The sequence below is a fragment of the Carassius gibelio genome, chromosome A6 (genome assembly GCF_023724105.1).
Source record: "Carassius gibelio isolate Cgi1373 ecotype wild population from Czech Republic chromosome A6, carGib1.2-hapl.c, whole genome shotgun sequence".
Taxonomy (NCBI): Eukaryota; Metazoa; Chordata; class Actinopteri; order Cypriniformes; family Cyprinidae; genus Carassius; species Carassius gibelio.
This window is the reverse complement of record NC_068376.1, coordinates 22,967,694-22,989,445: the sequence shown is the minus strand read 5'-3', so window position 1 is coordinate 22,989,445 and position 21,752 is coordinate 22,967,694. Positions and strand designations below refer to the sequence as shown.

The window sequence follows — 21,752 nt, the reverse complement described above, 5'->3', positions numbered from 1 at the left end:
TCTATATTTTTAACAAGTCTCAGATGTTTCTCTGATATGTGTGCAGGGGCAGGCTTGATGAATGTGAGGAAAGTGGAACTCAATAAAAAGATTTTTATCAATTATTGAATTTTATTTCTTTGATTCACCTGTTTTTACATTCTGGGGTTTTGTAAATAAGTGTGTTCATGACCCACTCTGCTTTTTGTTTGAAAATCTAAATAAGATTTGGCAAAAGGGCATGTGCATAATAATAAAATACTTGTTCAAATTGTATAATGCTACAGGGTGAATGCAAACTTTTAACTAGCATTAGTAAAGACAAAAATCCATCAAAAGTATTTGCGAGCATTAGAAAGTATTTTAATTAATAGTTTTTTTGCATTTAACTTTTCTGTTTTTATTATAGTATTTATTTTCATTATTGTGTTGAATAATGTTTTTTGAAATACAAAATAATTGATAAAAGTCCTTCAAGTGGTGTCCGGCTGACCCGGAAGTTTTCCTCACCTCATTCTATTGTCAACATGGCGGTGAATCTAACTGAATTGTCTCTTTCACAATTAGAAGGCTTGAAAACTCAGCTTGATCAGGTAAAATATTTTATAAATATAACCCTTTTCTCATTTCATTTTGAGCCGCAATATACGCTGATATAATCAGTCAATGGTTTAGTTATGTGCACGCAGCGGCTGTCATGCTGTCTGTCCGCGTGCTGCTGCTCTGTGATTCACCATCAAACTGATACTTCAGCCGAATGTGAATATTCTGTCATCATTCACTAACACACATATGATTTCTATTTTTCCCAGTCACCATTTATTTGCATAGTATGGAATAACTGTTAGATCAAAACATTCTCCCTTACACTGAGGAATTTATGACAGATTTTTACATTTTTCTCTTTATATATATATATATATATATATATATATATATATATATATATATATATATATATAACACAGAATAAAACATTAAGAATTGTATTACTTTTACATTTTTATTAATTTTATTTTGCAAGGATGGGACAGATCTGCACATATTAGAATAAACTGTTTTCAGTTTTTGAATTTAGTAAACTGCAATTTGTCAGAGCCATGGTTACAAATAAAATGACAGGAATTTCTTTTCTAGGAAACCGAGTTCCTGTCATCATCCATAGGTCAGTTGAAAGTTGTCCAAACTAAATATGTGGAGGCCAAAGAAAGTTTGAATGTACTTAACAAGAGCAATGAAGGTGAGCATTACTGCTTCAATTTAATTTGATGCTCATGTGAAAAAAATTGAGTTCTTCTATTGTTACATCTACACTGAGTTCTTTTCTTTTCTGAATTCTTTTTTTTTTCCTCAGGAAAAGAACTACTTGTACCTCTCACCAGTTCTGTATCCTCTCAACATCTCATCTGAGTGATAAATAAGTGTTGATTGATTAATTTTGTCTCAGAAAGTATCAATCCACCATCAGGTCCTCAAAAATGTCACACAGGCTGTTTGGTGTTTATGTGAATAATTTGCATAAATCAAAGATAAGTTGTTCCCTTAACTACTGTACTGCAGATGTATGTTCCTGGAAAACTGAATGATGTGGATCATGTCTTAGTGGATGTCGGAACAGGTTATTTTGTAGAGAAGGTGAGGCAAGATTTTGCCCAACTTCATAATATATATATACATACAAGATTTTAAAACACTACCAAAGAAATCTCACTGCTTTTTATCTTTTCAGAAAGTAGAGGATGGCAAAGAGTTCTTTAAGCGCAAAATTGACTTCCTTACAAAACAAATTGAGAAAATTCAGCCTGCCCTTCAAGAAAAACATGCTATGAAACAAGGTAATATCACAAAAATACACACACACACACACACACACACACACACACACACACACACAGTAAGGTCCATTGATTTTGGGACATTGACACAATTATAATCTTTTTGGCTCTATACACCACCACAGTGGATTTGAAATGAAACGAACAAGATGTGCTTTAACTACAGGCTTTCAGCTTTAATTTGAGGGTATTTATATCCAAATCAGGTGAACGGTGTAGAAATTACAACAGTTTGTATATGTGCCTCCCACTTTTAAAGGGACCAAAAGTAATGGGACAATTGGCTGCTCAGCTGTTTCATGGCCAAGTGTGTGTTATTCCCTCATTGTCCTATTTACAAGGAGCAGATAAAAGGTCCAGAGATCATATCAAATGTCCTATTTGCATTTGGAATCTGTTACTGTCAACTCTCAATATGAGAGCCAAAGAGCTGTCACTATCTGTGAAGCAAGCCATCATTATGCTGAAAAAACAAAACAAACCCATCAGAGAGATAGCAAAAACATTAGGTGTGGCCAAATCAACTGTTTGGAACATTCTTAAAAAGAAAGATCGCACCGGTGAGCTCAGCAACACCAAAAGACCCGGAAGACCACAGAAAACAACTGGTGGATGACCGAAGAATTCTTTCCCTGGTGAAGAAACCCTTCACAACAGTTGGCCAGATCAAGAACCGTCTCCAGGAGGTAGGTCTAGGTGTGTCAAAGTCAACAATCAAGAGAAGACTTCACCAGAGTGAATACAGAGAGTTCACCACAACATATAAACCATTGGTGAGCCTCAAAAACAGGAAGGCCAGATTAGAGTTTGCCAAACAACATCTAAAAATCCTTCACAGTTCTGGAACAACATCCTATGGACAGATGAGACAAAGATCAACTTTTACCAGAGTAATGGGATGATAAGAGTATAGAGAAGGAAAGGAACTGCTCATGATCCAAAGCATACCACCTCATCAGTGAAGCATGGTGGTGGTAGTGTCATGGCGTGGGCATGTATGGCTGGCAATGGAACTGGTTATCTTGTATTTATTGATGATGTGACTGCTGACAAAAGCAGCAAGATGAATTCTGAAGTGTTTCGGGCAATATTATCTGCTCATATTCAGCCAAATGCTTCAGAACTCATTGGATGGTCTTCACAGTGCAGATGGACAATGATCCGAAGCATACTGCGAAAGCAACCAAACAGTTTTTAAGGAAAAGAAGTGGAATGTTATGCAATGGCCAAGTCAATCACCTGATCTGAATCCGATTGAGCATGCATTTCACCTGCTGAAGACAAAACTGAAGGGAAAATGCCCCAAGAACACGCAGGAACTGAAGACTGTTGCAGTAGAGGCCTGGCAGAGCATCAACAGGGATGAAACCCAGCGTCTGGTGATGTCTATGTGCTCCAGACTTCAGGCTGTAATTGACTGCAGAGGATTTGCAACCAAGTATTCAAAAGTAAATAATTTGATTTATGATCGTTAATCTGTCCCATTACTTTTGGTCCCTTAAAAAGTGGGAGGCACATATGCAAACTGTTGTAATTCCTACAGCGTTCAACTGATTTGGATGTAAAAACACTCAAATTAAAGCTGAAAGTCTACAGTTAAATCACATCTTGTTTGTTTCAATTCAAATCCATTGTGGTGGTGTATAGAGCCAAAAATATTAATTTGTTGTCGATGTCTGAATATTTCTGGACCTGACTGTATATAAAATATTGTGCACCAATTGTAAATGCATTAAATAAGAGTTTAATTTGCCTCCTATCAGCTGTTGTGGAAGTCATGAATATGAAGCTTCAGCAGCTTCAGAGCCAACAGGCATCACAGTCTGGCACCACTAAAGCCTAAGAACAGTTCCAAGCAGCATGGCAGATTCTGGGGAGGTCCTGATCATTTACCTTTCAGATGGAGCCGTTATAAAACCTTTAAATGGGGAACCACAGCTCAGATGTCAATATGTTCACATCTCCTTTGGGGGGAGAAGAAACTCCTGCACTTTTTTTTTCTGCATCAAACAACGAACCAACTTTTCTGTTCCATGTTTTCATCCTCATGTTTAGTGAACAAAGCTTTGGGTATGGCCCGTGGTTGTATCCACAAAGCCTCCCAGCACTGCAATTCGTGTCTTTGGAGGAGATTTACTTAGTGGCACAACATAGCTTTGTGGCAAACATTTGGTATGAATTTCTTTGGTAATACAGCAACATTTTGACCGTAAACATTTAAATCTGAAATTGGCTAAAGAAAATATTCTGTTTTTTTCTAAAAGTGAGTTTAAAGAAATGTACAAGTGTCTGCATTTCATTACTTGTATTTTCATGTGTCAAAACAATAAAAGGAAAAGCTTGATTTATTGTCCCAAGCAGTTACTAGTCCATGTTACAGAGAGCAGAAACGTTATGACTACTGTAAAATGTACAATTTTCCACCCATGCTGAAAAAAATAAAAGCTGACATTTGAAACCTGACACTATGGGTAACATTCATTAAAATGAACCATATCCGTGTAAACTTCTGAAAACAATTATCTAGACATATGATGCAAGCACACACACACACACTTCGAGAGAGAGAGAGCACTTTTTAAAAGTATGGGAACATTACGATTTTTAAAATATTTAAATTAAGTCTAAATATTGCTAAATAGTCATATTACAATAAAAAAAAACTGTATTCTATTGTAATATATTCTGGTCACACACAGCTGAACATTCAGCATAATTACTCCAGTCTTCAGTGTCACATGATCCTTCAGAAATCACTAATATTCTGATTTACTGTTTGAGAAACATTTATTATTATCAATGTTGCAAACAGTTGCATTACTTAATATTTATACAGAAACCATGATTTACTACCATTTATGTTTGGGTTGTGTGTGTTTAATAGAAATGAATGTTTTTATTCAGTAAATATGCAATCAATTGATCAACAGCGACAGTAAAAACATTTAGGCTATAATGTTAGAAAAGATTTCATTTCAAATAAACACCGTTCTTTTGAACTATTCATCAAAGAATCCTGAAAAAAAAAGTTTCCACAAAATATAAAGCAAAAACTGTTTTAACAATACAAATAAGAACTATTATTAATAGCCAAGTACAGCCAATCAGCATATTAGAATGATTTCTGAAGGATCATGTGACACTGAAGACTGAAGTATTGATGCTTACAATTCAGCTTTGCATCACGTGAATAAATTACATTTTATGATACATTTAAATAGAAAATAGTTATTTAAAATTTTAAGAATATTTAACAATATTACTGTTTTTTTTATATATATACTTTATTATTTTTTGGACTGCTGTAATTCGATGTGGATTAATTTCCGTATCACGGTTCGTTGCCCGGGTGCACTTTTCGTTCAGAGTCTGTCGCTATGCGGCGAGAGCGCCAAGTGGTTGCTATGCGGCGCAGCGTCTGTTGCGCTCTGTTGCTATGGAAGAGCGAGCGCGATGGAGGGGGTGGTCGCATTGTCTGTCGGGACAGTGGCGGTGTGTGAATTTCTGCCAGAAACACTCGCTGATCCCTATTAAGGCTTGTTTGAAGTAGACCCGTACTGGAGATAGATTCGCAAGCGTTAGTGTGAGCGAGTCTTATTTTTTCTTCCATCCTTCGTTTGGTTTCTGAAACGGTAAGACAAACCGACCGTAACTACCTAGAGCAAGTGCTTGTTGCATTCAGGCGGCGAGAGGAGGCGCGGAGTGGCGGACCGGGCGAGGAGGCGCAAGGCGCTTGATCGCGGATTAGGGTCGAGAGTGGCCGGCCGGGGGGCAGAGTTAAAAGCGGTTGATGACTTCGGAGAGTAGCAGCCAAGCGCAACAGAAGGAGGTCGAGCCGGGATCAGTCGCCCGTGATCAAGAGAAGAAAACCGGCGAGGACCAAGGCGGCATGGTAAGCTCAGGCCTGAGGTGCTGAATCGGCACAACCCACTTAACCCTCCCCCTAAACACGACGTTACTGTGTTATGACTTTTCGTTTATAATGTAAGTTAACACTTTCATATTTTAAACAAACGACAGTGTGACTGTTTATCGGACTGGTAAGCACTAGTGTGTACGTTACTTGCAGTATGTTGACAAACTAACGTTACCTGTGTTCTTGCGCGCTGACAACATTGTCAGGTCGTTAGCAAATTAAGTTGTGTTTAATAACGTACTGTTACGTCTGGTTAGCCCCCTTGAAGTCGGACTTCGGTAAGAAGACATTACTATACATAAATATATTGCCACCAAGGCTTAGTCTGCCCATAAATGACATATCACGTGTTGATATTCTTGTCAGCGGAGCTCTGCTGTAATTGAGCAATTATTTAATGACTATAGGACACGTGACACAAGTTCATTTTAAAGGTTACAATTAACTACTTTTTTAACTATTCAATTTTTTTTCGAGATGCTAGAGTAATAATACTGGGTACAATTGTAAGAAGAAAAAAAACATTATCATTTAATCATTTTTGTTGATTAAAAAGTAAGAATTGAAATGGATAAAACCTCATTATGAAATGAAATGTATTAAATTGTTTTCATATAAAGCAGTGTTTATGATGTTTTAGTCTAACCAAGCAAGCTGTATGACTGTCTTTCCACTAAAAATGCTAGTCCTAATGTACTTTTTACATGTTTTATTTTCTAGCTCCGACAGATATTTTATTACAGGTATATTATACATTTAAAGATGTGCTTAGATTCTCCTATCATGTCTGTATTCATGAGGCAATGGTAATTTCTTGTTAAAGAGGCTTAAAGGGCTAGTTCAACCAAAATTTAAAATGAGCCATATGACTTTCTTCCCTTGGATAAATCCAGTCAGAGTTAAATGAAAAAAAAATTCCTGGCTATTCCAAGCTCTATCATTGCAGTCAGTGGGTGTTGCAGTTCAGGGGCGGACTGGCCATCGGGCGCTGTGCAGTCGATCAGGCTGACGTGCAATAGGCTGTTACGCAACTGCAAATTAATTGACGATCTTATGAATCTACGAATCAGGCGACCGCGGAGTGATATGAACCCACCACATGACCAAACATCAGCGAAGCACTGCCTAATTGGCTATATCCAGAGGCAGGCTTTATCTTAGAAAATCGTGCAAAAAATGGAGCGCAAAGGAGGAGCAGAGAGGGAAAGGAGAAAAGCCCTGGGAAAAGATGCAGCAAGTTGCTGCAAAATCCCAGCCATTTTCGCCAGTAAGGGAGCAGGTCGGTCAGAATTACATTTATATTTACTATGGTTCACTGAAAAAACCGAACTGTTCAGTTTAGCACACACGGTTCGACACGCGCTGGGACCGCTGTTCAACTTAAATCTGACAAAGCATCTGTAATATGGTTTAAATAAATAAGGCCGGGCATACACTGTGTGATTTTCATCCGATTTTGAGCCGAATTCTGACTCGTGCGACTCTTTTTCGGGTCGGGCTGAATTTCAGCATTTTCGTGCGTTATTTGTCGTGCAGTGTTCGTGCAGTGTACAAGGGGAAACGAGAGGCGATAAGCCTCTCCCGACTGGCAATCGGTTGGTCGGATGGATTTCTGACATGTCAGAAATTTTGGTCGCCTCTCGTGAGGTATCGCACTATTGAAGCAGGGCTAAGAACCGCTTTTCCGCGTTTCCCTCACTGCGCGTGCATGAAACCATAAAGGGAAACCATGGTGACACCTGACACAGCGTGTAGTGTGGACTGAAGTGACGGAGGGATAACTTGTGGAGTTATGGCAAAGAAAAATAAAAATAAAAGAGGGGAAAAACGCCTGCTTGCCTCCAGTTCGCGTTGCAAAATGGATTGACCATATAGGGCTTGGGCGTCATGACGTCATTACTTGGCGTGGCCGCCACGTTGAATGCTTCCTTTACTGCCACTCGGACTACTGCGCAGTGTTTAGACATGCTCCCTCTCATCCGTGTGTCTTAATTTGATGAATTAAAAATCTATTTTAACCATTTTCAACCGTTGCTTTATTGTGGGGTGTAAAAGCGCAACACATAATAGCCATGGGGAAAATAAAATGAGAATGGATTAACTTTAAACCGCTTTCCTGCTTGGAGGCGCGACTACGGAGACCATAACATCTGAATATTAATTTATATAGCTTAAGTCAACATTGAAAATAAGGGAAATTTCTCGAGTTACTCATCCAAAATACGGGAAATTTCAACATTCATCTTTTTGTTGCTATCCCTCTGCTGACAGCAAAAATTTGTACTATAAAACTGCTGCATTAACTAACGTTAAGCGATTTGTGAAGCTAGGTCTAACGTGACTTTAGTTACAGATTGGCGTGAAATCGTGCTCTCACAACAACCAAGCTATCTTAAAGGTGGACAGCTACTAACTACACTTTTGAAACACATTGTTAAAAGTCCATGTGTGAATGGTTGTTAGCACTAATGGTTACTATACTAGCAGCTAGGTAACGTTAGAGCGCAGCTTACCAGATTACTGTATACTGTTTTGCCGCTGTTCCGTTTCTATGATTTGCAGCTCCTGAACCCATCCATTTGTGAACTGTACATGAGACTTGACTTGTAGCTTCGGAACTATTCTGAAGTGTAGGCACTCACAAAACAAACAAGGTAGCCGAAGATATCTGTAATGCAAACGTGCGGCAAAGAGTCTCCGTCGGTACTCCACTATATGTTGGGAGTTTCATATGGATCCAAACTGTTAATAGAGCCGATTTTGTCCACATACCGGTCCCTGGCATCCCTATTTAACGTATCCCTATAAATCCCACAACCTTTTCGGGATTTTGACATCTTTTTTTCTTTCTACCAACTCTGCTCTTTTCGTTAAACTGGCTGTATGTTTACATTCGCGAAGCTGGCAACATGGCCGCCACGTCCCAGAATGCAACTTGGCGCCCAAGCCCTATTGGCCACGTCTTCCCCATAGACAGTAAAAGAAATGGACACTGCGACCCCATTGGAACTCAACTGAGACAATTGAAGCCCATTTTTAGCGTTTTTTAGCACTTCCGTTTCTGACGCGCAGACTGAAACGAAGCTTGACGATGTCAGCGACCTGTCTGACAGATGTAAATCTTCTAGTAGCGAACTTCTAGTGCAAACTGCCATTGTTAATCTTGCAGAGACGGCGAGCTTGAGCGGGGAGTTCTTTGGCGTGAGTGAGCAGGAGTAAGTATTCTGATTTATTATTTTGTATAGTATTTTTAAATGTAACGTCAGTACGCCATATTAAGTTAATTGCCTGCGAGCTTCTCCTCCTGTCTGTACGGTAATGCGACAGAGAGTCGAGTGGTTCTGACGCAATCGATAGCCTATTTTTTACAAAAACTGTTTCTACGGGGCCATAATGTATCTACAAGGTAATGGAACCCTTTATACATTGTCGTGTATCTTTAGAAATAAATAATGGACAAACAGAGTCTTTAAACGCCTCAGATGTAAAGTTATTTGCTGTCAAAGTGACGCCAAAATGAATGGGAGTCAATGGGAATGCTAACGCAAGTGAAGTTCTGCTACAAGATGGCAGCACGCAGCCGACTTCAACTTCCAGTCGACTTCCTTGCCCCCTGGTCTTCCCACGCACCTGCGCATCTAGATACGCCGACGCTTTTTTTTTTTTTGGACGTTTCAGCACACATAATTACGCTTTGCGCATATCACCAAAGCAGTGCATTTATCCCGGGAAAGCATGTTTATTCTGAAACAGCCACAAACATCCAGGTTCTGAGGGATCATACGTGTTGATTCGGTTGATTCCTCACATATAGTGTGAGCAGTCAAATCGCAACTCGGCAATCGGACCGTACAGTGAGCGCACAAAAATCGTGAGCTTTGGCTTTACATTGCATGCGATCTACCCGTACAGTGTGAGTTGGTACCTTGCCGAAATCGCACAGAAATCGCACAGTGTATGCCCGCCTTAACACATAAAACAAACAGGGTTCAGATAATATATGTTTCTGTTGATGCATGCGCATTCTGGATTCCCAGACATTACAACAACAGCGATGGAAAAAAACCTCTACAAACCATTGACTCTTGTTCAATACTAATACGAACACTGGATCAGTGCATTCTCTTAAAGTGACAGTCTTTATATTAATCGAACAGCAACAACCAAGAAATCACTCACTGCTCTTGATTAAAAAGGTTTTTTTTTTTTACTTAAATAAAGAATAATCTTTAATTTATAGTCCAAAATGCAATGCTGTTTTACATTTGATTACTTTAATTTCTGTCCTAAAAAATAATGCAAGACCTACCTAAAAAAACCTGAAAGTCTTTTATCTTTACTCTATTGTATTTATTTGTGCTGTTGCTTGTATTTAGAATATTCTTAATAATATGATAATATATATGTTTTGAAAGTATAGTTTTTCCATAAACATAGCATATACAACTATACCGAAACCGTGACTCTAAAACCGTGAAACAAATCGAACTGTGAAAAAGTTGAACTGTTCCACCCTGATATTTAAATAATCATTTGGCAGATGGAAGCTTTCATTCAAAGTGACTTACAATAGATAAAATCAATTTAAAATAAATATATATTACAAATGTATATAATGATAGATGTTTTAAAAGAGCATCTTAATGACAAACTAGCACACTGTTTTACATATGAAGATACAGTATTTTTTTTTGTGCCAAAATTGACCAGAAACTGATTTTCTATTTCTAGCCTACCATGTATAGCCTAGTGTACAATGATTATTTATTTTGAAGGTGACGAAGGAAGCAACATTAGCACTAGTGTTGTTAGTGCTCCTGCTTTGAACAAGAGAGGGAGGACCCCTCAGCTTTTGAGTGAGAGCAGGAACCTTCAGCTAAAGTTTAAGCTATAAGCAAAACTAAACATGCTGGCTATACTCTTAGAAAAATATGTGCTTTTATGATTTATAAGGTCATCAGTAGTAGGACTGTGATCATTGGGACATACAATTGATGGCTGCATAATTTAATATAGATTATTGAAAGTTCTTATTTGATATTGCAGAGAAACCCAATGTGCAGAGTGAGAGAGGGGATTCAGGGAAAGATGATAGAGACAATGAATGCCTTGATACTTCTTGATACTTCATTTGATTATTTTGCCTGTCCACAGTCTAAGGATTTTGGTTTATTTTTTAAGTATAACCCAATTCAAACAACTGAAAGAGCCAAAGAGTTTAGCAGTCTGGTGGACACATGAATTGGGTGGTGACTGCAGCAACAGAGGTGGGCTGGGGTGGAGTCAGATTCCCGGCCTGATTTACTGTCCCAGTCCACCACTGTTGCAGTTGAACAGTCCACACATCATAAATACATAAATATATAAATAATACATAAATATATGGCTCCGGGGAGTGAATAAAGTCCTCCTGTAATGATCCATGTGTTTTTGTAAGAAAAATATCCATATTTCAAACGTAATAAACACTTTTCTCTCACTTCCAGTATCTGTCATACACTGAAGCCGTTCCGGCGGATGACATAAGACGTCGCCGTTGAGTGATTAATGACAGATGTGTTATGAGATCAAAAGAAAATGCGTTATGAATTAGAAGTTAAAACTGAGGGTTTGTAAAGAAAATTGTTGGAGGATTTCGATATAAACCAAGAGGAGACTTGTTTTCCTTCGCTAAAGTAAGGAAACTTTGCTTCTATAAACAAACTTGTGAGACTAGCATAACTCAGAGGCACTGCGCATGTGCTGTGTCATCCGCCAGAACTCATTCTGCATATGACAAATACCGGAAGTGAGAGAAAAGTGTTTATTACATTTAAAATATGGATTCTTTTCTTACAAAAACGCATGGATTCACTACAGGAGGCCTTTTGTTCACCTCCCAAAGCCATGTGAGGCAGGTTTTATTATGGGTGTGCGCGCTTTATTTAACGACTTGTGGACTGTTCAACTGCAACACCTGCTGGCTGCAATGATAACACTTGGAATAGCCTGGACAATTTTTAAACATAACCCTGACTGGATTCGTCTGAAAGAAGAAAGTCATATACACTTAGGATGCTTCGAGGGTGAGTAAAACAAGCTAATTTTCACTTTTGGGTGAACTAACCCTTCAAGTGGCTTGGTTATTGTAATTAATGTTTTAACATAGTGAGGAAGGTCAGCTTTAACATAAAAACCCCTTCATTTTACCTATATAAAGCACTATCATGATGCAGTGATGCTATTCGTTGGTAATACCATGGTACTTTCCTAAACTATGGCTCTGAATGATAACCATTTTATGTACCATAATATTAATATAGTACCGTGAAAAATAGCAGTGTGCCAGATGTGGACTTCCACCAAAAGGAAGCTGACAAATTCAGTTTTTTTTCCCCAGTTTCTGTCCTAGATGTGCCAAGTCTCTTATGCAGGAGTCTCTCTATCTCTCTTTTAGAATAAAGCAGACATCAGTATAACCTGTGAGAATACTTTCAAAGCATTTTAACTACAAAACCCCCCATTGTCCAGAACAATGTTTGAAGGCCCCATGACTTTCCCAGATGATCATGATTTATTTTCTTTCTTTCTTGTGCTATCTTTCTATCTCTGCCCCACTTTGTTATTCACTCAATCGTTTGAACCGTCACTTAGCACAATAACAGCATAAAAAAAAAGTTATAAGAAATTACTGTTCACTGTATGGATTGAAGATTTTAAAATATTTATTTGAGATTAAATATGTAGTAAATCTTAATGTAAAATTTTAATTAGTAGGCCTAGCTATGTGGTTGCTAAAGGAGCACTGTCGTTGTTAATGTGTTCAGAGTTGTTTCTTGGCAGCTAATAAGGTGTTCTGGATACTTGTTAGGGAATTGCTAGGAGATTGCTGTATTGCTGAATAAGGTGTTCTGACTGGTTGACATGCCCTTGCTCGGTAGTTGCTAGAAAAGAGAGATAATCCATAACTAAGTTTGTACAACATTAAAGATTCTGATTCTCACATCACACTTTAAGTATGAGGATAAAAAAAAAAGTAGTTTGTGCTCAAAATTTCTACCCCATAAAATAACTCAGAGCTTGGCAAAACTAGAAAAATGGATATAAAAAAATAAATAAATAAATGAATATAAACAAAAATGCCACTTTTTAAAGCAGGCTACCTGTTCCTATAATATTTGTGTTTTTCAATTTCAAAGATTTTTGAGGAGGGGAATTCAAATCAGAAATATCTTGATTTTAAGTTGTTTTAGCTTATTTTAATGTTGTTGTTTTTTCTTCTTAATTTAAATGTAATTTTGAGGAGGCCTTGTAGGTTTGCTGAGGCACCAGCCCCTGGTTGAAATTTGTTTAAACGTTTTCTCTGTGTGAATTCACAGTAAAATACAATTCACGTTTTGTTTTCTGAGCTAGTGTAGATCATGATTCTGTGTTACAATTCAAGCAGTATAAAATTGCATTTTTGACAAACTAAATACACAAACATGAAGTATTGTATGTTTAATATTGTTTTGAACAAATAGCATACTTAATTCAATAAACCACTATCAAACCAATTTTTTTATTATTGAGATCCAGCCACCAAGACTGTTCATGATCTGAATTGCGCGAGACCGACGAGATTACATCACGTTTTTTACAGCAACACAAATTTCATCCTCAAAAGCCGTTTTAATGTTTCGTAACGTCATATTGGAATATTTCAGCTGTCGCCACGTGCTCAGCAGTGATCTTGGTGGCAGAGACTACAGTTCCGGTAACTTGAACAGAAGTTTGACAAACGTAAACCTTCTCCGTCCTATCAGCCGGAGATTCGTTATGACGTATTTCAGTACGCACCAATCCCATTAACAGTGGTCGGGAGATATTCAAAGCGTGCTGTTGCATGTGATCACAAAAGAGGCAACGGCTCTGGGAAAGACTAACGCACGGCCAATCAGACTCGTAAGCGCCTGAGCAAAGGGGGTTGATGCAGATGATAAGTGGCCGCGAAACTCTCTGGCAGTGAACTTTTGCTTTAAACGGAAAGAAGTGGAGTACGGTCCGTGTTATTGTGAGCTAGATTAATTCTAGGTATCTAGCGAGTGATAACGTTGTCCGTGGAGAAGACCATGCTGTTGTTTGTGGAGGTGAGATATAATGAGGTCATTTTGGCGACTGCGAAGATTTTTCACATCTGCGGCATGGATTGAAACTCATGGCAGGCGCCATCTAGCTGAACAAGGAGAATGATTTGTTGTGTTTTTGTAGTTAAGTTAACATTCTGCTTTGTTTTTGTTTTGAGTTTAAAATGGTTATTAGCGATTACACAATTATTTGAGCTGCTATGTGAGACCTTGTTTATGTGGACGCGAAGTGACCGTCGACAGTGAAGGATCCACGTGCGCGCAATAAATACTAGCTATTTAACGTTACCCAGCCAATTTTATTTGCGCTAAATGCGTAACTTTCATCAGTGCAGTTAACAACTAAAGCAGTGATCACAAAAATGCTGAAGGTATCCACAAATTTCCTCGGCTTTTTAATTAAACCTTTAGATTAAAAATATATTTAGCCAGTCCAAATCCTAGTCAGGTTAACCAGGCTGCGTTTCTTATGCAGGGTTGTAGCTCTTTGCTCTGAACTCTCGCTCTGGTTTATCAGAGTGATTAATCAGATTAAATGGGCGAAAGGCCGGCTATTTAAAACCTCCAGCTTGTATGCATGGAGTGTCGCGTCGGGTAAGTAATAGATCTTGTGAATAAGGTTCTAACCTGATCGAGCGTAATAGTATAGAAGTTGTTGTGCACATTTCTGGTTTTCCAACTCGTGAAGTGTGTTAATACCTACGTATGCCCTTGCCTGTCCTGTCCTGTGGTGTTTGCAGCGTTTATTTGTTAAGAAAGCACATTTAAGCTATATTGTATATAGTGCCTCGGCGTGTCATGTGAAACTTTGATAGCGTCGCATCTGTTGACGATCGCATTTATGCGTCTTCTTCCCCTCCAATTGAAGTGATTTTAAAAGTAGCGATTAAAGAGTTTTTATGTTGCCCACTGGTGCACTTGAAAAGCTGTATTGTGCCAGGTGATTGAAATGTGATCATGTTTTAATCGCTTAACATGTTGGGAATTGAGAGAAGTTTAAGTCAGATATTGAAATTTTAAAATTATCCGTGACTTATGTTATCAATAGGATTGTTCACCTGCTGCAAGCTTTGACGGGCTTTATCGCTACCAAAAATGTTGTTAATATCATCTCTGAAACCCTGAACTGTGCTGTTCACATTAGTGGTAACTGTTTAATTGCTTTGTTTTTTCAGTATTTCTTTACTGTTTTTATTAACACTTTTTGTGTGTGATCACCCTGCCATCATACTGCGAAACGGGGTGGATAACTATTTGCCTACTGAACATGAACTTTGATGAGTTTGTGCAAATATTTATGTGGCAGTCTTTTTCTGACTGCATAATAATGGGTAGTTAAATGATTAGCAGTGTTCTAGTTAAAGTCTTAAAATTGTTTACTAAAGCTGCAGTTAGCAAATGTTGACAGATTTCTGCTGACTCAAACCCAGGATTTGTTTAACCTTGTCTTCAAGGTGACCACCAAGGGGGCCGGTCTGAATCCCAATGCTAAAGTGTGGCAGGAAGTGTCTGCAACAACCACCCAGACTCCAGAGGCGGCCACAGAGACGTGCCATTGGCCACAAGCAGCAGATACTGTCTCCACCGAGGAGTCAGAAGGTACATGTATTGACTGGCAGTTGTTCAGTGCTGTAATTAATGTGTAAAAATTGACATCATATGTTATCTGATCTGAAATTGTTCACCCGGAAATGAACCTCATGTCCTTTAAAAGCCATATGCTTTGATTTATTTGTGGAATAAATGGGGAATGTAAGAAATTTCCTACACACCAGTTCATTGCAGTAGGCTGTTAATAAGATACTTAAAAGCAACATAAAATTAGTTCACACATTTTATTTTCAAACATGTAGCCAGTTGTTTGCCATCTGCTAACATTGGTTTCCATGTGTCTTAAATAATTTTGACATTAATTTTTTTTCATAACTATTTCTTTAAGACTGGGATTCCCAAACTATTTTTTTGTCAGCTGATTTTGCATTATTTTAAGTACCCAGTGGGATTATAAATTAATGTGTATAAATAAACCCATCTGAATGGTTCTCTGGTGTTGGATTAATGGACACATGACATGTAAGTAAAATATAAAATAAAAAATATTACCCCAACGGTTTGGAAAACCCTGCTGCTTTAAGGGAATGCTGATGCAGTTTGTCTAATGGAAAATGGCTAAATCATGGTGGTGTTTTGTTGATTTATGAAATGAATCTTGTGTGTTCCATATGCAATAGCAACATTAGCAGTTCATCTCACTCCTTTCATTCTCATCTTTTTCAGTCTCTTTCTCTAATTCTCAAACAAAATTTCTTGGTCATTCTCTGTGGAGTGCGTGTGCCCTAATGAGCATGAGATTTGAGGGTTAAATGGCCTATTGCTGTTCTTACATGGTGAAAGATCGGTAAGCTTCAAAACTAATTTATTATTGTCATTCCTTATCTAGGTTTCAAGGAGTATGGTGTTGGCTATGGCGACTCTGAGTCAGCCCCTCCTATGGAGATCAGCATGTTGAATGGCATTGAGTCTGCAGAACTGGCTTACCCACTCTGCGAACCAGGTCTGTCACACCCTCTGTTACACTTCAGTTGCACTCCATTCTAGTGTTGCTTACTGGCTAACTGACATTGTGGGTGTGTACGTGTCTTGTTTTACTCAGTGGAGGTTGAGGCGGTCGAGGAGCAGCCTCCGCTGTCTGAAGAGAGTCTGAAGGAATCACTGAAGAAGCAGCTGGAATTTTGCTTCTCAAGGTAACGCCCACTGTACTCCCAGACATGCTCACACCTGCTTCCCTATATTACGTAATCATGTAAGGGATGATTGGAAATTCATAATCATCTGTACAGTAGAGCAATGCTTATTTACTCTTGCTTGAGAAAATTCTCATTCACAAATAAATGCAATGTCATAATGGAACCATAATATTGGAAAAGATTTTTTGTGGATGATCCGATTGAAGCCATTTTATTTGGCAGTATTGTAATTTTTGGTTGCAAAATAAGGACAGTTTAATTTAATAATGATAAAAAAAAAAAAAAATCACCCACATTTTTTTAAATTATCATCTTGTACTCACCCAAATGCCATTCCAATGCATTGTGGCTGCTGGATGCTAGAAGTAATTTGTTTCTTGTGTGTCGTGTGACTATTCGGAAGCTTTAATTTCAGCAAATGTCAGTAGTTGGTCATTAATCAATTAGTGAGTTAATCTATTTATTTTTTTGATTGGTGGTTGATCAATACTTATACTGGACAGATTCTTTTTTTATTTTTTATTTATAATTAAATATTCAATGACTTGTTGGCTGGGATGAAACTGATAATTACATTTCAAATATCAGCCATTTCTAAATCGGTCCACTAGAAGCAGTGCTTTTGAGTGTTGAGAGCATCACCATTGAAAGGTGAACTGCAACATCTGGGGCCGGTTTCACAAAGATAGACTTTGACTATGACTTAGATATAGTTGATAGTCAGACTTCAGATAGACATCTAATTCAGACCATTGCACAAAGCACTTAAGACTCTGACTATCTCAAGTAGGACTACACTGCAGTGCATTCTGGGTAAAATAAGACACTTTTCAAAACAAAAAACATGGCGGATCGAGTAAGCGCATTTAACCGGTCAGTTCAGTTTACCCCAGCAGAAAATATGTGTTTGTTGGAGGAGTATAATAGTTACAAGGACATTTTACTAGGGAAATTTAGCGGAGGAGAATGTAGTAACAAGAAGAAATGTTTAATTTGGAAAAAGATTTCCGCGACAGTAAACAGCATTAATCCGACCGTTGAGCGCAGCGTTAAAGACGTACAGAAAAGATATAAAAACATGGTGCAAGATGCCAAAAAGGAAATATTTAAGAGGAAATACCCAAAAACGGGAGGAGGACCCCAAGAGAAACTTAAAGACACCACTGAAATGGTGATGAATATATATGGTGGACAGTCGCCGATGTTCTGGGGGATAAGCGGAGGACGGGAAAGTGGAGTGTGTGGAGCCGTCAACACTGACGTAACCGGCGGAGTTCCCTCAGCCACTGACAGCAGCACCCCGCCGCCACATCAAGAGGAAGAGCCAGACAGTCAAGATGAGAATACAGGTAACAGCGGGTGATTGTTATAAATAAATCAGTTTGGTTTCTCCTTTTGCTTTATTGCCTTCGATTTGATGCTTATAAAGTCAAGTTGATGATGTATGCTAATATGAACCGGTAATAATGTATGCTAATGTGAACCGGTAAGCTTGCTATCCAGCAAATCATGTGAACAACGTAATGACTCAGCCTATAATAGAAGGAACCTACAAGTAATAAAATGTTATGTTCTTATTTTTTTTAGTGACCCTGTCTTTGAATTGGGACCGAAGCGAGGCAGTGGTGGAGGAGCCGGCTGAGAGACGTGAGGGGACAGGAGATGAAGAGTCTGAGTCAGCGTCAGCATCAGCATCAGCATCAGCTACAGCTACAGCTACAGCTACAGCTACAGCTCCTGGTCCCATGGGTTGCACAACGGTGTTCAGAGGAACAACCATGTCAATGGTGCTAGACAAACAATACAGGAATCTTCAACTGGAAGAGAGGAAATTGCTGCTAGAGATTGAAGTTTTACAGCTTCAGAGAGATAAATTAAAATTAGAGCTTCACAAACAATCGCTGGAGTCCTGAATATCTTTGAGTAGCCTACTAATTTATTTAATAATTTATTGAATGAACAGTGTATCACTTGTTTTGTGAGTTAATAGTTTTCCAGTTTGTATAGTAAGTTGTACTTTTAATAACCTTGAAGATTTTGATATGAATGAAATGAGACTTGAATGTAATTTATAGAATAATTTATTGAATGAACAGTATGTCACTTGTTTTGTGAGTTAATAGTTTTCCAGTTTGTATAGTAAGTTGTACTTTTAATAACCTTGAAGATTTTGATATGAATGAAATGAGACTTGAATGTAATGTATAGAATAATTTATTGAATGAACAGTGTATCACTTGTTTTGTGAGTTAATAGTTTTCCAGTTTGTATAGTAAGTTGTACTTTTAATAACCTTGAAGATTTTGATATGAATGAAATGAAACTTGAATGTAATTTATAGAATAATTTATTGAATGAACAGTATGTCACTTGTTTTGTGAGTTAATAGTTTTCCAGTTTGTATAGTAAGTTGTACTTTTAATAACCTTGAAGATTTTGATATGAATGAAATGAAACTTGAATGTAATTTATAGAATAATTTATTGAATGAACAGTATGTCACTTGAGAAACCTTAAAAAATAAATTTTTATATTTATTAAGTTGTTTGCTACTCATTTAAGCCTAATAGGTAAAGACAGGCAACATGATTTTTTCAATGTTTCAGACATTGAAAATCCTGTCAGCGTACATCTGACGCACATATCGACCAGTTCCATTCTGCTCCTCTAAATCTTCTCTATCCTCCAGTTCATTGAGATTGTCATCTCTGATATCCTCACCTTCAGGCTCAGGTAGCCGGAGATCCCTAATGATTAATGAAATAAATAATTTTGATTATAGTTGAAGCATGTGGTAAATAGTAATTCAATTAGGCCTATTGAAAATGGATGGCAATGTGGATTTTGTTTTCAGGTAGGCCTACCTCGCTATGTTATGCAGCACTACAGTCGCACAGATGATGTTACACACTCTGTCAGGTGCCATTCGCAATTCCCCATGTAGGCAATGAAAACGCCTCTTCAGTACACCAAATGCCCGCTCTACAGTGTTACGAGTTGAACAGTGTGCTGTGTTGTAGTTTCTCTGTGCAAGTGTAGTAGGATTCAGGAAGGGAGTAAGGAGCCAAGGTTTTAGAGGGTAGCCCGAGTCCCCCAACAGGACCCCATCGATAATGCCTTGCTCAAATGCTAGACAGAGTTGAGAATTTTGCAGAATTCGAGAGTCATGAAGGGATCCAGGCCAGCGGGCCACACAGTTGAGGAACCGGAGATCAGAATCACAAACAGCCTGAATGTTTAGGCTGTGATATCCTTTTCTATTGACAAACAAATGTTCATGAGCAGGTGGAGCCTGGATTCTGACATGTGTCCCATCAATTGCTCCAACAACATTGGGAAATCTTGCTATGCTGAAGAACCCTCTTTTGAGTTTGTTCAGCTCAGCCATTTGGTTTGGGAACTGAGGGAGCTTATTTGAAAGTGCCCTTGATACCCTGTATACCACCCGTGACACAGAAGCTTTGCTGAGACCCACTGTGTCACCAACAGTATTCAGAAAACTTCCTGTAGCATAAAATCTCAAAGCAGTGCAAACCTGTAGCACTGCTGGGATACTGTGGCTCCTTGAAGTGGCAGGGCTCAGTACTTCAGCTAATTCATCTGTCAGACTCAGTATAACTTCTTTGGGCAAACGAAACCGACTGATGAAGTCCTCATTATTATACATTTCCAGTAGGTTACTGCGGTCCCTAAAAACCCTTTCCCTTCTCATAGCTCTCTCCATAACGTTGTCAGCAAACCACAAATTATGAGCCATTTTCCCCTTTTCTCTTGGCTGTTTGTTTCTGCTGGTTGCCAAGGTAACAGAGTCTTAGACCTAAGTTAGCCTGGGGGTAAGGTGTCTAATTTTTTTGGTCTAAATTAAGTCAGTCTTTATCTTTGTGAAACAGTCTAACTTGCATTAGACTAGTCTATGAGTAAATTTTAGACTTGTCTAACACTATAGACCGGTCTGAATAGCTTTGTGAAACCGGCCCCTGTATTACATAAAGCTTCCTTAGTAGTGTTGTCACGATACCAAAATTATTTTTTCGATACCTAGTCAAGAATTGCAATTTTGATACTTTTTCGATACTTTTCTTGAAAAGGGAAAATACACTCAAATATCATTGCTGTGCTTTATTTTAAAACCAGGACAACATACTAATCATATAACACACTTATAAATGAACATGAACAGCAGATATAGTAAAAATGGTAACAATTATGAAATATCAAAAATAAATTAGAGAAATTACATTCAAGGTAAAGAGAGAATAAATTTAGCAGAATTATCTGTTATCATAAGAAACATAAGAGTAATAAATTTATCTTGATTCTGAACTTTGAATAAAAATATAAACGGCGATTATATTAAACAATGTTACTGAACTCTTGTTCTGAAGATTAAATGTCAAAAGAGAAATAATACAAATTTAAGCGAAGTGCAACCTTTTCTTTCAGAGGAGAAAACTCAGCCAGTGAGCTTTAATGAGTGTCATCTTTTTCTACCAGTCGTGGACCAGCGGCCACAGTATCACTTGTGCTCGCACATGCAGCCTAGTGATGCGCGGGCGGGTTTCTGTCCAACCTGCGGGTCCCGCTTTTATGAAATTATTTGGCCCGCCCCAGCACCCAAATAAAGTAAAATTTATTTTCTCATTTCTCGTTCACTGAAGTTCCTCCCTCCACAGCAGCATGCGAGCACGGTGCTATTAGCAGCGCATGCGCAGCTCGTGAACCGCTCTGTGAATTGTTTCATCCTGTCAGAGTTTCTCAAGATGTGACTGAGCATGTGGTTTGTTGAATGTAGTGAACCCATACGCCCTTCACTGAACGAGATCAAGAGATCTTCTCATTCGTGTACAAGTTGAATGAACTGATACATCTCGTTTATGAATGAAATGAATGAGTATACAGGGTCAGTGAGCCAAGCATGTAAATCTAGATCAGCAAATACAAAGCGGTGCAGATATGCTCGTTTTCATATTTAGCTTACAAAACATAACTCCATGTTTAATCCCTGATTAATGTGAATATTATATATGAACTGTCTGACCAAATAATTAAAATGTTAATTATGCAAGAAAACCTCGTGCTTTGTTCATCTGAACAACTTATTTAAACTATTTAATGCGATTATGCACACATTTTAGTTAAGCCAAATCAGTTTAGTAAAGCCACTAATGCA

At 38.1% G+C, this 21,752-nt stretch overlaps 4 protein-coding genes across 8 annotated transcripts in view; 3 read left to right on the top strand and 1 right to left on the bottom strand.

Moving 5' to 3' along the window:
• The first annotated feature begins 456 nt into the window (after nt 1-456).
• On the top strand, nt 457-4,277 carry LOC128015747 (prefoldin subunit 5). Its single transcript, XM_052599841.1, has 6 exons — nt 457-572; nt 1,117-1,219; nt 1,334-1,365; nt 1,540-1,614; nt 1,709-1,814; nt 3,578-4,277. Exons 1-6 carry the CDS (start codon nt 507-509, stop codon nt 3,655-3,657), a joined length of 462 nt encoding a protein of 153 aa, XP_052455801.1. The 5' UTR covers nt 457-506; the 3' UTR covers nt 3,658-4,277.
• A 1,021-nt stretch (nt 4,278-5,298) lies between these two features.
• LOC128015743 (la-related protein 4) overlaps nt 5,299-21,752 on the top strand; it is a 29,822-nt gene continuing 13,368 nt past the window's right edge. For 3 of the 5 annotated variants that reach the window (XM_052599836.1, XM_052599835.1, XM_052599834.1), the window contains exons 1-4: nt 5,299-5,706; nt 15,290-15,434; nt 16,276-16,389; nt 16,489-16,579. In XM_052599836.1, the coding sequence (XP_052455796.1) occupies nt 5,605-5,706; nt 15,290-15,434; nt 16,276-16,389; nt 16,489-16,579 (452 nt within the window). In that variant the 5' untranslated portion in view covers nt 5,299-5,604. Of the gene's footprint in view, nt 5,707-13,589; nt 13,839-14,285; nt 14,776-15,289; nt 15,435-16,275; nt 16,390-16,488; nt 16,580-21,752 lie in introns of those variants that run through there. The other 2 variants (XM_052599837.1, XM_052599838.1) reach the window with 2 other exon arrangements.
• On the top strand, nt 17,262-18,515 carry LOC128015745 (uncharacterized). The gene is made up of 2 exons (XM_052599840.1): nt 17,262-17,931; nt 18,170-18,515. Exons 1-2 carry the CDS (start codon nt 17,427-17,429, stop codon nt 18,493-18,495), a joined length of 831 nt encoding a protein of 276 aa, XP_052455800.1. The 5' UTR covers nt 17,262-17,426; the 3' UTR covers nt 18,496-18,515.
• Nucleotides 19,428-20,562, bottom strand: LOC128015744 (putative nuclease HARBI1). Its single transcript, XM_052599839.1, has one exon. The coding sequence runs from the start codon at nt 20,337-20,339 to the stop codon at nt 19,443-19,445; it is 897 nt and encodes a 298-aa protein (XP_052455799.1). The 5' UTR covers nt 20,340-20,562; the 3' UTR covers nt 19,428-19,442.

Bases quoted from the DNA above. Each gene is read 5' to 3' on its own strand.
- LOC128015745 (XM_052599840.1), top strand. From the start codon at position 17,427: ATGGCGGATCGAGTAAGCGCATTTAACCGGTCAGTTCAGTTTACCCCA. The intron at 17,932-18,169 runs GTAACAGCGGGT...TATTTTTTTTAG, and splicing joins CAGTCAAGATGAGAATACAG to TGACCCTGTCTTTGAATTGG.
- LOC128015744 (XM_052599839.1), bottom strand. From the start codon at position 20,339: ATGGCTCATAATTTGTGGTTTGCTGACAACGTTATGGAGAGAGCTATG.
- LOC128015747 (XM_052599841.1), top strand. From the start codon at position 507: ATGGCGGTGAATCTAACTGAATTGTCTCTTTCACAATTAGAAGGCTTG. The intron at 1,366-1,539 runs GTATCCTCTCAA...ACTGTACTGCAG, and splicing joins TTGTACCTCTCACCAGTTCT to ATGTATGTTCCTGGAAAACT. The intron at 1,615-1,708 runs GTGAGGCAAGAT...TTATCTTTTCAG, and splicing joins CAGGTTATTTTGTAGAGAAG to AAAGTAGAGGATGGCAAAGA.